The sequence below is a fragment of the Orycteropus afer genome, unplaced genomic scaffold (genome assembly GCF_000298275.1).
Source record: "Orycteropus afer afer isolate SDZICR_OR568_19922 unplaced genomic scaffold, OryAfe1.0 scaffold00192, whole genome shotgun sequence".
NCBI lineage: Eukaryota > Metazoa > Chordata > Mammalia > Tubulidentata > Orycteropodidae > Orycteropus > Orycteropus afer.
Window position 1 is genome coordinate 5,847,667 of NW_006921779.1, and position 12,042 is coordinate 5,859,708.

General features: G+C 49.0%; 1 protein-coding gene across 1 annotated transcript in view; it reads left to right on the plus strand.

Annotated features, from left to right (window-relative positions):
• Positions 1-11,036, plus strand: part of KIAA0319L (KIAA0319 like) — a 170,255-nt gene extending 159,219 nt beyond the window's left edge. The window contains exons 19-20 of the mRNA XM_007947661.2: positions 1,743-1,834; positions 10,849-11,036. Of these exons, the coding sequence (XP_007945852.1) occupies positions 1,743-1,834; positions 10,849-11,036 (280 nt within the window). The remainder of the gene's footprint in view (positions 1-1,742; positions 1,835-10,848) is intronic.
• The last annotated feature ends 1,006 nt before the right edge of the window (positions 11,037-12,042 follow it).

Sequence of the window (12,042 nt, forward strand, 5' to 3'; positions counted from 1 at the left end):
AAAAAAGAAAAAAAGGGAAAAAGAAGAAGAAAAAAACAAGAAAACCTGCAATATCTGGGGATAGCGCACTAAGAGAAAAAAAGTAGAGAAGAAGAATAATGAAGGAAAAAAATGGGAAAAATGAAAAACAAGGAATGGGATTAATCACAAGAAAAAAAAAGCACTTAAAAAAAAAAAAAAGAATTTCAACCAGGAATAGGGAAAAGAAAAAATGCTGAAAACTTGGACGTGGGAGGGGAAGATTAAGAATAATAGTAAAAAGGACAAATGTATTAATAATAATAGTTGTTTTAAAAAGTCAAATACAAGCAAACTAATCAGCAGAAAAAAGGAAGCGAAAAAGAAAAAAATAAAAAAGCGAAAAAAAAAATCGGTGGAGGACAGGGCAGGGCACCCAGGCTCCGTCTGAGCACACAGGCTGTGATGGAGTTCCTGTGGGCCCAGAAGGTAGGTGGGGTGTGTGTGGCCGCACCTCCATTCACCAAGCAGGTGTGAGGTATAAGAGTAACGAGGAATGTGGTACCTTTTCAGTCTTGGAGTTCCAGAGTGTCCTTGGGGTTTCTAGAAGGGAGAACGTGTTCTTAAGCCCCAGGAATTGACAAGAGCGCTGTCTCTTTAAATATCCAAAATAGTCAAGCCTCTTTTAAACCTTCAAAATGGTGGCGTCCTCCGGACCGGCAAAAGTCCACAGTTTAGCCCGCCTTTCTCTTCACCTTCTCTGTTTATTCCCCAGCCACCAGAACAGTCCTCTGTGCTGTCCCTGGCTAGCAGGGCTGATTTTTAGGTTAATTCTTAGGTCCTACCACCACTCAGGAATCTCCAAGCTGTCTGTGCTGTCAGGATCACTCAGGTAGATCAGTGTTTCTATATAATTACAGATGTAGATTAGTCAGGATTAGATCTGGGGATTTTTTCACTTGTGTCTTCCTCTCTAGGCTTACAGTATTTCTGGTTATGTTTGTTATCTATTTTTCATTATTAAGTATGATTTCTTTGTTTACTGTGTGCCCGGCACTACAATAGCATTTTATGGATAATATCTTTTTAAAGAGCCCTGAGTGACACAGACAGTTAAATGCTCAACCAGCAGTTCACCCACCCAGAAGCACCCCAGAAGGCAGGCCTGGGGTGTGCTTCTGAACAGCCACAGCCTTGAGCGCCCCGGGGAGCAGCTCTGCTCTGCACACACGGGGTCCCCGTGAGCCGGAACCCGCTCACCCTCAGCCACCAGCAACTACAGCACTTTTTCATATGCATAGCACCCCTTTCTCATCAAGGAAGCTTAGGTAGCTGTTCAAGGAGACACAGTTAATAAGGGGCAGAGCTGGATTCAATCTGTAATACAACTTCATACAAAACTTAGAAAATTAAAACAATTACTAAAAATTTCTGCCCCCCCTCCCAGGACAGCCCCTGCTAACAGCTGTCTTGGTGTAATGTGCTCGGGCCCTTCGAGAACAAGGCTGTGCTTGTCTTACATTCTTAACCGGTCTGTCTGTTACCACTGGAGTGGTGAGTCCGTGCGAAGGTAGTCTATTCCCTCGCCTTTATCCAGAATTGGTGAGGAATATTCGAGGGAAAAAGCATGGCTACCACTTTCCCTGACTGAGAAGAGAGGAAGACTACTCATCCCATTAAGCAGCTTCCTCCAGGACAGGCCCTTAATGTATGTCTGTGCGTGGCCATCTCATCTGCACTCAAGAGCATCTTTCCTGAGCAGGGGCGGGGCTTGTGTTTTTTAGGCAAAAAGGAAAACCCAAGAGGAAAAGCAAATACAAGATCCTGGATGCCACCGACCAGGAAAGCCTGGAGCTGAAGCCACCCTCTCGAGCAGGTAGAGGCTGTGTGTGGGGGAGGGGGGGGGTGTCTAGGTTGTGTACTCACGCTGTGAAGAGCCAGCATCACTTGTCCCTACCTGAATGTGCTGCTAACAGCTATTTGTTGTTGTTGGAAAAGCATTTTGCCCCCTTGCCTGGTCAGGGCTGGGAGTCACATGTGCCCTGAGCTGACAGAAGCTACGCTCTGGACCAGCTCTGCTTCCAGGGCTCCCTGCTCAGTGTGCATTCACTCTGCACAGGGACTAGGCCTCTGGCTTTCCTTTGCCTGCTTAGCACCCTCGAGTTCACTGCCCAGAGTTCAGCTCCCCAGTTGTCTCATGTAGTCAGGGACCTTGGCCTCTTTTTGCCTGACCAGCCTGTCCTTTGTGGGAAGACAACGAGGTGAGGAAGAGCTGAGATCGAAGCCAGTGCCTGCCAGTTTATATTCCTTCAGCCAGCCTGCCTCTTCCTCTATCCTCCCTGTCACTTGGCAGGTTTACATCCTCTGTTATAGTCACACAGTAGATGGGCAGGTGGCTTCCCTGCTGCTGCCAGCTGCATTGGACTCCTTGTCAGGTGCCTCTTACCTGAAGGATCTCGTTCAGCATGAGTACTAAGATGGTTTTCAGTGATGGTGCTGGGGAGTTAGGGCAGGCAGTTGTCTCTCCTCAGCTGGGCTTGGTCCCTTGCTGAGAGGTTTCAGTTTCACCATGGGTACCACAGGCCAGGCACTGCGTGCTTATGGGAGCTGGGCTCCGTGTAAGCTAGTCCTCAACACGCTACAAACAGAACCGTTTTTATACCTTTCATAGTTAAGACTTTCCATTGGGAGAAGCTAGCGCATCTGAGACACAGGCCCTGCCCTCAGAGTCTCAGTGTCGTAGAGGAGCGACGACAGTCGGAGGGGCCAGGTGCTCCAGGCAACTGGGCTGCCTACACCACAGGCGGTGTGGGAGGTGCTGGGGCTCAAATGGGCCCCAGTAACCAGAGGAGCAGGAGCATCACAGTCTGTGTGGGCTCTGCCGGCAGAAAGGCCTGGAGGCCAAATGTATACTGTCCACACAGCTCACCCCCGACAGTGGCCAGGGTTGTCTTAAGCTACTCTGAGTGCTTCTCCCACCTTATGGTCTGCTGGTCTGCTGGTGACTGTTTCCAACACAACAGAGAGAGAACTTTTTGGTTTGGGATCTTTTCTGGGATCTGCCTTTTTGCTGATCTCTCTTCCAGACAATTTCTTAAGGTTCTTATGTTTATGCAGAAAGTGCTTAGCCCTCTCCCTAACCTCCTAGTTAGAGTTGTGTTCCTCTTTCTCCTAAACGTCTGTTGTGAGCATTTCTCTCACTGAATTATAATTCGTTACGATTTTGTCGGTCACCTTACCAGTTGAAACCCTTGAGGGCGGGTAATGGCCTTACTCATCTGTGAATATGGATTGAGACCTCTGTGTGCCAGGCCCTATTGCCAGATTCTGGTTATATCATGATGAACCAAACAGACTTTGCTCTTGAGTAGCTTATATCAGACAGATATTAAACAAATACATTCACAAATAGACAAAATGTGATAGGAAAAGGTCTTTTTAAGAATAACATTTAAACTGAGACCCAAACAAGTTAGCCAGGTAAAGACTCCAGGAGATAGCATTCCAGGCAGGGGAACACAATAGTGAAGGAGCAGGACTGCTGGAAGGAGCAGGGCCTTTGCGGAAGCAGGAGGTAGCAATATGCTGGACATGATGAGCTGAAGAGGTGAGCAGTGACCTTGTGGATTTCTTTCTAAGAGCAGTGGGGAGCCTCTGATTGATTTTTTAAAGGGTAAATGATGTGATTTGGTTTACATTTTTAAAAGACAGCAATGGCTGCTGTTTGAAGGAATTGGAGGAGGGTAAAAGTGGGTTAGAGATTAGATAGAATATTGTTAGGATGGAGAGATGATGGGATAAAGAGGGCCGATAGGTTTAAAATACACTTTGGGAGAAGATTTGATGAGATTAGTGATACGCTGGCCAAAGGGTGTGAGAGGAAGAGAAACATGAAGGGTGGTTCTCAGGTGCTGTTTCAGCACCTCTGTGGCTTGGCTGGTGTCAGTCCCTGGGAGTTGTTGAAGATCAGGTGTCTGCTGGAGGATCAACTAGGACCAAAATGGAAAATCTTGAACATCAGTCTAAGAAGTTAAACCCTTATCCTGAAGGTGGCATTTTGGCAGAGCTAGAAAGTTAGTCTGGTGCTGCCATATAATAGATAGAGGGAAGAGCTTACAGGTTGAGGGGCCAGCCAGGAGATTTTTGCAATAGTCCAAGGAGGAAGTGATGATGGCTCAAATAGTGTGGTGTCAGCAGGGGTGGGAGGACAGACTGATTTCAAGCTGAGCGGCAGAAAGCGATAGTGTTGTTGACAGAATTGGGGCCATCTGGGACAATGACTGGGTAAGACAAGAGGAACTGAATTGGTGGGAAGAATAAGGAGGGACAAAAGAGGTCCAGAGCCAAATAGCCAGGGACCATCATTGGGAAGAAAGGACTCCTGGGGGAGGGTCCTCAGTGCTTGATGCTGCAGAGGCCAGAGGATCAGCATCGACGACTGGAGAAGTCATCGGTCACCTAAAGAGTCAGAGTAGAAAGAGGAATGACAGCAGAAGTGGAAATGCCAGTCATGTAGGAAGCAAGCAGGTGGTGAGCCAACAGGCCCCAAATCTCGAAAATTCCTGTTAGGACTTGGGCAGCAAGAACCGGAGAAGCAGGACAAGAGTTTGAGGGGACAACAAGGTCAGGAGTTCTCCTGGACAGTAGGTTCCTCAGCACATTTGTAGCAGAGATGCAGAAAGCTGGGTTCCCTATAGAGGTGAGGAAGGAGAAAATTGGAGATGAAGAGGAAGAAGTGGTTTGGGGCTAATTTACCTCTTTTGAGGCAGGAGGGAAGGAAGAGAAGAGAGATGACTCCAAGAAGTAAAGAGGAGAAATGAGAAGGAGACCTGGTCTCAGTGCAGCAGGTTTCTTAGTGAGAGATCGAGGGAGAGGGGCTGGGGCACAAGGATAGACTAGCTGCATCTGGGTGAGCAGAACAAACGTGGTGAGGCTGGAAGAGGGTCTGCAGGCCCTTCCTGCGGGTGGATCTTGGCTGAGGAGCAGCAGGAGCCCACTCGCTGTGCCGTGTCTGCACAGCCAGAGCACAGCTCTCGCTCTGGGCTCTGCTGAGCCTCAGGTCTGGCCCAGAGCAGACCCTTCCAGGATGGGGAAAATGAAGTTATGAAGCTGTGTTGTGTCAGGTTCAGAGTTGAAGCTTAGTTTGGAGAAGGCAGATTTTGTGGCCCCATGGCAGAGAAAGGCAGCATCTGTGGAAGTGAGCCAAACGCCCACTGTTTGCGGGGAGGCAGGTTTAGCTCAGGATGAGGAGTAACTAGAAATCTGAGTGGCCCTACCTTGAGGGAGCTTGGAGCTCTTGGTCACCAAAGTCACCAAAAGTGTGGCAGGATGCCTGCTCTCTGGAGGTCTCTTGTGGCCACTGGGTGTCACAGACAGATTTATACCACATGGGATACAATTATATCATTCCCAGAGCTGTGGTTTGCATTCAGCAGCTGGGGTAGGTTGTTTTGTTAATCTGTTGATTATCGTCAAAACTTTCTATATGAACTTACTGATATTTGACTTTGACCTATAAAAATGGCAGTTTTATGTGGTTCAACCTAATATGTACAGAAAGTCCTAAGTACAGCTTGATGGGTTTTCACCTATGAACACACCTGTGTGACCAGCCCTCCAAAAGTTCCAGCTTTGTGCTTCTTTCCAATTTCTTGTCCCCTGTCCTCCCCACACATTGAATACGTTGAACTTCTTTCCCAGGTGGGTTGTTCACCTCTTTCCAACCAGCAGTGCATGTCTTCAGACTCGGCGTGTTGCCCTGTATAGCACAGTACACTCCTTCTCATCGTCTCATTGCTGCATAATTTCCATTATGTGAATATACTGTGTTGATTCACCACGTACATTGTTGATTGCAAATTGAGTCATTTCCGTTGGTGCTACTGTGACGAGTGCATCTGTGAACATCCTGGTTCATACATGCCTTTTGCTGGGCACGTGTGGGTTTCTGTTAGGTGTGTACCTGGGAATGGAATTTTCTGGGGCAGCGAGTGTGTTACATATTCAGCTTTCACTCCTATTATCAGTTTTCAAGCTTTAATTTTTTTTAGTGGGAAAATGCACATTCAAGCATAAGGGACAGAGAAAGCTAGTAGTGGGGGGATTCGGGCCGAGTGTTGCAAACTGTGAGGCCAGAAACATACCTGCCCCTCAGGCTCCTGTCTTTAGTAGCTGTGGACAGAAGGGCTTTGGGGAAGGAAGGAACTTGTGAATAGTTGCTGGGAAGAGAAAGCCCCCAAAAGACAGAGAAGTGGGAGTGGGTGTTTTATCTACAGGGCAGAGTCGGGGCTTTCATACGACCTTGACCCTTCTCTGGGCAGCCCTCCCCCATCACATTGGAGAAGCCTAGGATGCTGGAGTTCCTGGCATGGTTGCTCCACCTTCCTGAGAGCTGGAGGGGGTGGTTCTTTGGAGTTATGTCCCGGGAACTGTACCCCTGAGATAGGCAAGGCTGGGTAACTCCTTGCCTGAGCCCTACAGCACCTAGCAGAGCTGGAATAGCAGGCAAGGTCCTGGGTGACACAGGACAACAGATATAGTCGGATTCTGGATGCCCTCAGCCTAGAGGCCATTTACAGCCTTCAGGCAGGGCTGGCTGGTGGGAGACAGAATGGCCACGTATTGTCAGGACACTCCGTCAGTGGTTTGTCAGGATCTGAGCAGGTCCAAGAAAGGGGAAATTGACTGTCGGTGAGAAGGTAGTGGTACTGCCTTGTGCAAACAAAAACACCTCACCTGACTGGTCACCTTTTTAAGAACAGAGGGAGGGTAGATCCTGTCTCTCCTTTCGGCAGTCCCCACTTCTAGTCAAGCCATCTCAACCTAACTTCGGACTTTTCTGAGGCAGTATTTTGCACAGCCAGAGAAATCTGGCTATTGGCTGGGACTCACCCTAAAGTTATTTATTAATAACCAAATGACTTTTTATGTCAAGGGCCTCTCTGGTGGCCACTGGGGTTAGTAGTGAAGGGGACCCTGAAGGCTTGGAGGCTCTCCGGGGCCTTTTCTGACCTGAGGTGCTTTTCCTTCGTGGCCCTTGTGTGCTCTGGTGAGCCCACTGCTTTGGGCTCTGTCTTAGTTCTCAGTGCTGCTCTAACAGAGATACCACAACTGGATGGGTTTAACACACAGACGTTTGTTTTCTCACAGTTCCAGAAGCTGGAACTCTGAAATCAGAGTCTGGCTCTAGGGGAAGGCTTTCCCCCTCTGTTGGTTCTGGGGGAAGGTCCTTGTCTCTTTGGCTTCTGCTTTCTGGTTCCTTGACATCTGTCTTGCCTCATCTCTGCTCTGCTTGCTTCTCTAAGCTCTTTCATATCTCAAAAGAGACTGACTCAAAATACACCCTGTACCAGTCCTGCTTCATTAACATAATAAAAACAACCCATTCCCAATTGGGATTATAACTGCGGGCTTAGAGGTTGGGATTCACAATGCATATTTTGGGGTAACCTAATTCAGTCCCTCATGTTTTGTCCTTTGGCCCCTAAAATATATTCCCTTGCCACACGCAAAACACATTCATCCCATCACATCATCCCAAAAGTCTTAAGTCAACTCCAGATCCAAAATCCCATCTTCTGAATTATCTGAATCAATATGGGTGAGACTTCAGGCATATTCCATCCTGGGGCAAAATTCCTCTTCATCGGTGAACCTGTGAAATCTAGACTGCAAGTTACCTGTTTCCAAAGTACAATCATGGAACAGGCACAAGGTAGACATTTCTGTTATGAATGAGAGAAATGGGAGGGAAAGAAGGGATAACAGGCACCAAGCAAGTCCACAACCCCACAGAACAACTTACAGTGACTCTCTGGCTTGAGAATGCGCTGTTCTCTGAGAACAGCTGGGCAGTGATTCTGCCTTCCAGACTGGGTATCGGCCATGCCCTTCGGATTCCGAGTGGGGGCACCTTCAGCTTCGCCCTTCAGGCCCTCTGAGATGGCAGCTCTGCTCCCTCGACTTTACGTCACCTCATTCTCCTAGTTCATCACAGTGGTGGTCCCATCCCTTCGGCCCTGGCAGGCCCCATTCTTCCGGCTCTTGGGCATCACATCTCCGCCCCTCGCTTTGGGCAGTGGATCTGGCTTCATCCACTGGCACTTGTGAATGGGAGTCTCATACATTGGAGCCAAGTTGGTGAAGATGTGACTCTTTGAAACCTAGGAGACCATGACTCCACCCTTAGGAACCGACGCAGCCCCTCTTTCTGTGCTCCTTCCAGCAGTTCTGTTCTGCTGATCTCAAAGCTGCTTCCGAAACCACAAACCCAGATCCACTGCCATCAAGTCAATTCCAGCGCATAGTGACCCTACGAAACAGTAGAACTGCCCCCTAGGGTTTCCAAGGCTGTAGATCTTCATAGAAGCAGACTGCCGAATCTTTCTCCCACAGACCAGCTGGTGGTTCGCAGCCAAATGCTTTAACCACAGCACTGGAGCTCCTGTGCTGCTCCGGAGAGAGGTTTTTTCTTTTTTTTTTTTCTTTGTGGAGAACAACAGATGTAGCTCCTTTGGCTTGTTTCCTGCCCATAGAATTCCAAGAGGCAGACAACAATCTGTCCTTTTCATTCTTTCTCTGTCCCCTTCACTCTAAGCTGGTGGATTTTCTGCCGTGGTATTTGGTTAGATCCATCAGTCACAGACTTGAGCTCTTTAACAAAAGATTATGTAGTCATATCCTTGGTGAACATTCTAGGAAACATATCCTTAGTTTGTACAACAGAATCTTCTAAGTCTTTAAGTTCTCTTTTCATTTTTCACAGTTCATTTTTAAGTCAGTCTCTTTCCTCTCATTTTTTACTATAAGCAACAAGGACAAACTACTTGGCCCCTTTAAGATGTTGCTTAGAAATCTTCTCAGACAAACATCGAAGTTCACTTACAAGTTATACCTTCCACCAAACATTTGAACATAATTTAGACAAGTTCTTTGCCACTGCATAAAAAGCATCATTCTTCCTCCATTGTCCAATCACATGGTCATCATTTTCTTTTAAAGCTTCAACAGAGCCCATTTAACATCCACATTTCTAGCAACACTTGGTTGCTGGCACCGTATGCATTCTCTGAGATGATGGAGGCTTTCTCTGTGGCTCTCCTCACTCCCTTCTGAGCCCTCACCAGAACTGCCTTCTTGACGCCCGTGGTTCTACCAGCAGTCTCTGCAAGGCAACAGAGGCTTTGCCTGTCAGGCACCTTGAAACCCTTCCAGCCTCTACCCGACACCCAAGTCCAGAATCACTTCCATGGCAGCACTCCACTCTGCCAGTACCAAATTCTTAGCTCTGCAGTGTTGTTATAACAGAAATACCAGAAGTGGATGGCTTTAACAAACAGAAATTTATTTACTCATTGTTTAGGAGGCTAGACATTCAAATTTCACAGTGCTGGCTCTAGAGTAAAACTCTCTGTTGGCTCTGGAGAAAGGTCCTTGTCTCTTTAGCTTCTGCTTCCTGGTTCCTTGGAGATCTCCATGTGTCTTAACATCTGTCCACATCTATCTTCCCCCATCTCTGCTCTGCTCACTTAAGTTTAATCTCTTTTATATCTCAAAAGACATAGGACTAAAGGTATACCCTACCCTAATCCTGCCTCATGAATACAACAAAGACAACCCATTCCCAAATGGGATTATAACCACAGGCATAAATGAAAAACCAAGCTCACTGCTGTGGAGTTGGATCCAACTCATAGCGACCCCTCCTTGGGTTTCTGAGGCGGTATCTGTATGGAAGTAGATTGCCCAGTCTTCCTTCTGAGGAGTGGCTGGTAGGTTTGAACTGCCAGCCTTCTGGTTAGCAGTCAAATGCCTTAGGCACTGCACCACCAGAACTCCTAACCACAAGCGTAGAGGTTAGGATTTACAACACATATTTTTTTTTGGGATGTCATTCAATCCATCACAGGCTGTCTTTACTGTCCCTGTCTCAGTCAGGGCACTCCCAGCAGAAGAGATTTCTCAGGGCCCCATGCAGGCTCTCTACCTCTTGTGCCAACTCTGTGAAGCTGGTGCCCACTGAGAACACGGAGACCCCCAGGGCAGACATCCACTGAGATTGACACTGCGTCACCCTCCATATCAGGGATACTACCACAGACTTTACAGCCTCACTGAGCCGGATATGGGTAAAAGCTTTCTCTCAAGCCTGAGTCCTCGTTCATAGGCTTCCCGCCTCCCATCTAATGCCACGCTGTTCATAAGGGGAGAGGGGAAAGTGTTCTTGATTTAAAAGGTATGGAAAAGAGGAGGTCACTGGGTGGCAGTAACCAAACTGATAGCTACTGAAGATGAGGAATTGCAGAAGAGGTGCAGGTCTCTGACCCCCACTGCTCGTAAGCTGTGAGCCTGGTGCAGCTCACCTCATACCCGCATCACCCTGTTTCAGAATCTCTGCACTCCTGGCACTTACTGAACTTACTGTGTACCAGGCATGTTTCCTTTGTCCTTCATTGAACAAGTATTTACAAGGTGTGAGCTATGTGCCAGGAACTGTTCTAGGTGCTAGAGGTAGAGCAGATTGTAAAACAAAAGCCCTGCTCTTGTGGAACATTCTAACCCCACAGCCCAATCCTGTAGGGTGTATATTATTATACTGACATGGACATGGAGAGTTAGAGAAGCAAAGAAACACGGCCAGTGGCAGACAGCGCGTGGGTGGCTGAGCTAGCAATGAGCCCAGGTCTGCTGGTCTCCAGTCAGCATTCTCTGACTTCCTCTATTGGATTGTTCCAGCCAGAACTGGGAGGACTCGAGAAGCATCTTTCCCATCTGTGCCGCCGTGACTTTCTCGGCCCATCTTCTCTGCTTCAGGCTGGGCTGAGGGTACAGGCCTGGCGGGAGCAGGGGAATGTTCGTGCTCCTGAGGTCGCTTCCTCGTCTCCCTCACAGGCAGCAAGCAGAAGGGCCCGACGTTGAGCAGCAGCCTGATGCACTCTGAGTCAGAGCTGGACAGTGACGATGCCATCTTCACATGGCCAGACCGAGAGAAGGGCAAACTCCTACATGGTCAGAATGGCTCCGTGCCCAACGGGCAGACCCCGCTGAAGACCAGGAACCCACGGGAAGAGATCTTGTAGCCACCTGGTCTGTCTCCTCAGGACAGGAGGTGGGCAGTGCCAGGGCCCGGAGCACTGCCAGGCTGGGCCGCAGAGCCCCCAAGCCTGCGGGAGCTGCTTTCTAACTCCTCATCCAGAACTTGAACCCAGAGACATTCTCCAGGACCCCTAATGAAGCTGTGAATTGAGGTTTCCTCTTTAAACCTGATTGATAGGCCCAAAAAGACCTTTTACCTCAGGGCCTCCTTTTTTGCAAACTCCTTCCCTGCCCTAGGGATCGACACAGCCAGCTCCTGGCCCACTCTCCAGCTCCTCGGTTAGCAGCATAGCTGCTCGAGGGCACCTGCACGAGGCGAGCAGGCCTGGCTGTGGCCCTGGAAGTTCTGCTAAGAGCTCTCCCCCTCCCCTGCACCAAGCACTAGGAGCCTCCCAGTGTCCAGAGCCTGCATGGGGGCCACCTCTTTGCTGTGTGCCTCTGGGGGGCAGTGCACTCTGTCACCAGGCCAGGAGGAAGTGGGCACCCCGTTCCCTTACCATGGATGCTGCCGTGATAGCACAGGTCCAGTTTCTGGTTCCCTTAGCACTGGAGTCCCACTCCCTTTTCTGTCTGCCCGAGGTTACGTGAGGACTGGCATTTCAGGGACACAGAGGGGCCGCAAAGGCGTGTGGTGTCGGAGCAGCCAGGCTGGATGCAGACTGTCTCCCTGCCTCTTCCTCGGACCAGCACCTGCTGCTTCAGGGCTCAGCTACCACTCCTATCCCCGGAGGAGACAACCACAAACGGACTGGAATGTTGTGGCATGAGAGTGCATGTGTGTGACTGCCCTGCTGTGGTCTCCTCAGCACCCCATCTGTGTGTCATCTCATAGTGTCCCTTGCATGGGGGTGGTGTGTGAGTGTGCGTGTCTGCATCAACTCCTCCTAGGGCTCTTGGCTACTCACAAGGCAACCTCAGCCTTGTCTTGGAAAGACCTTCAACTGCTTGGAACAGACTTTCTCAATCCTCTGGCCCCTCCATGGGTTCCTC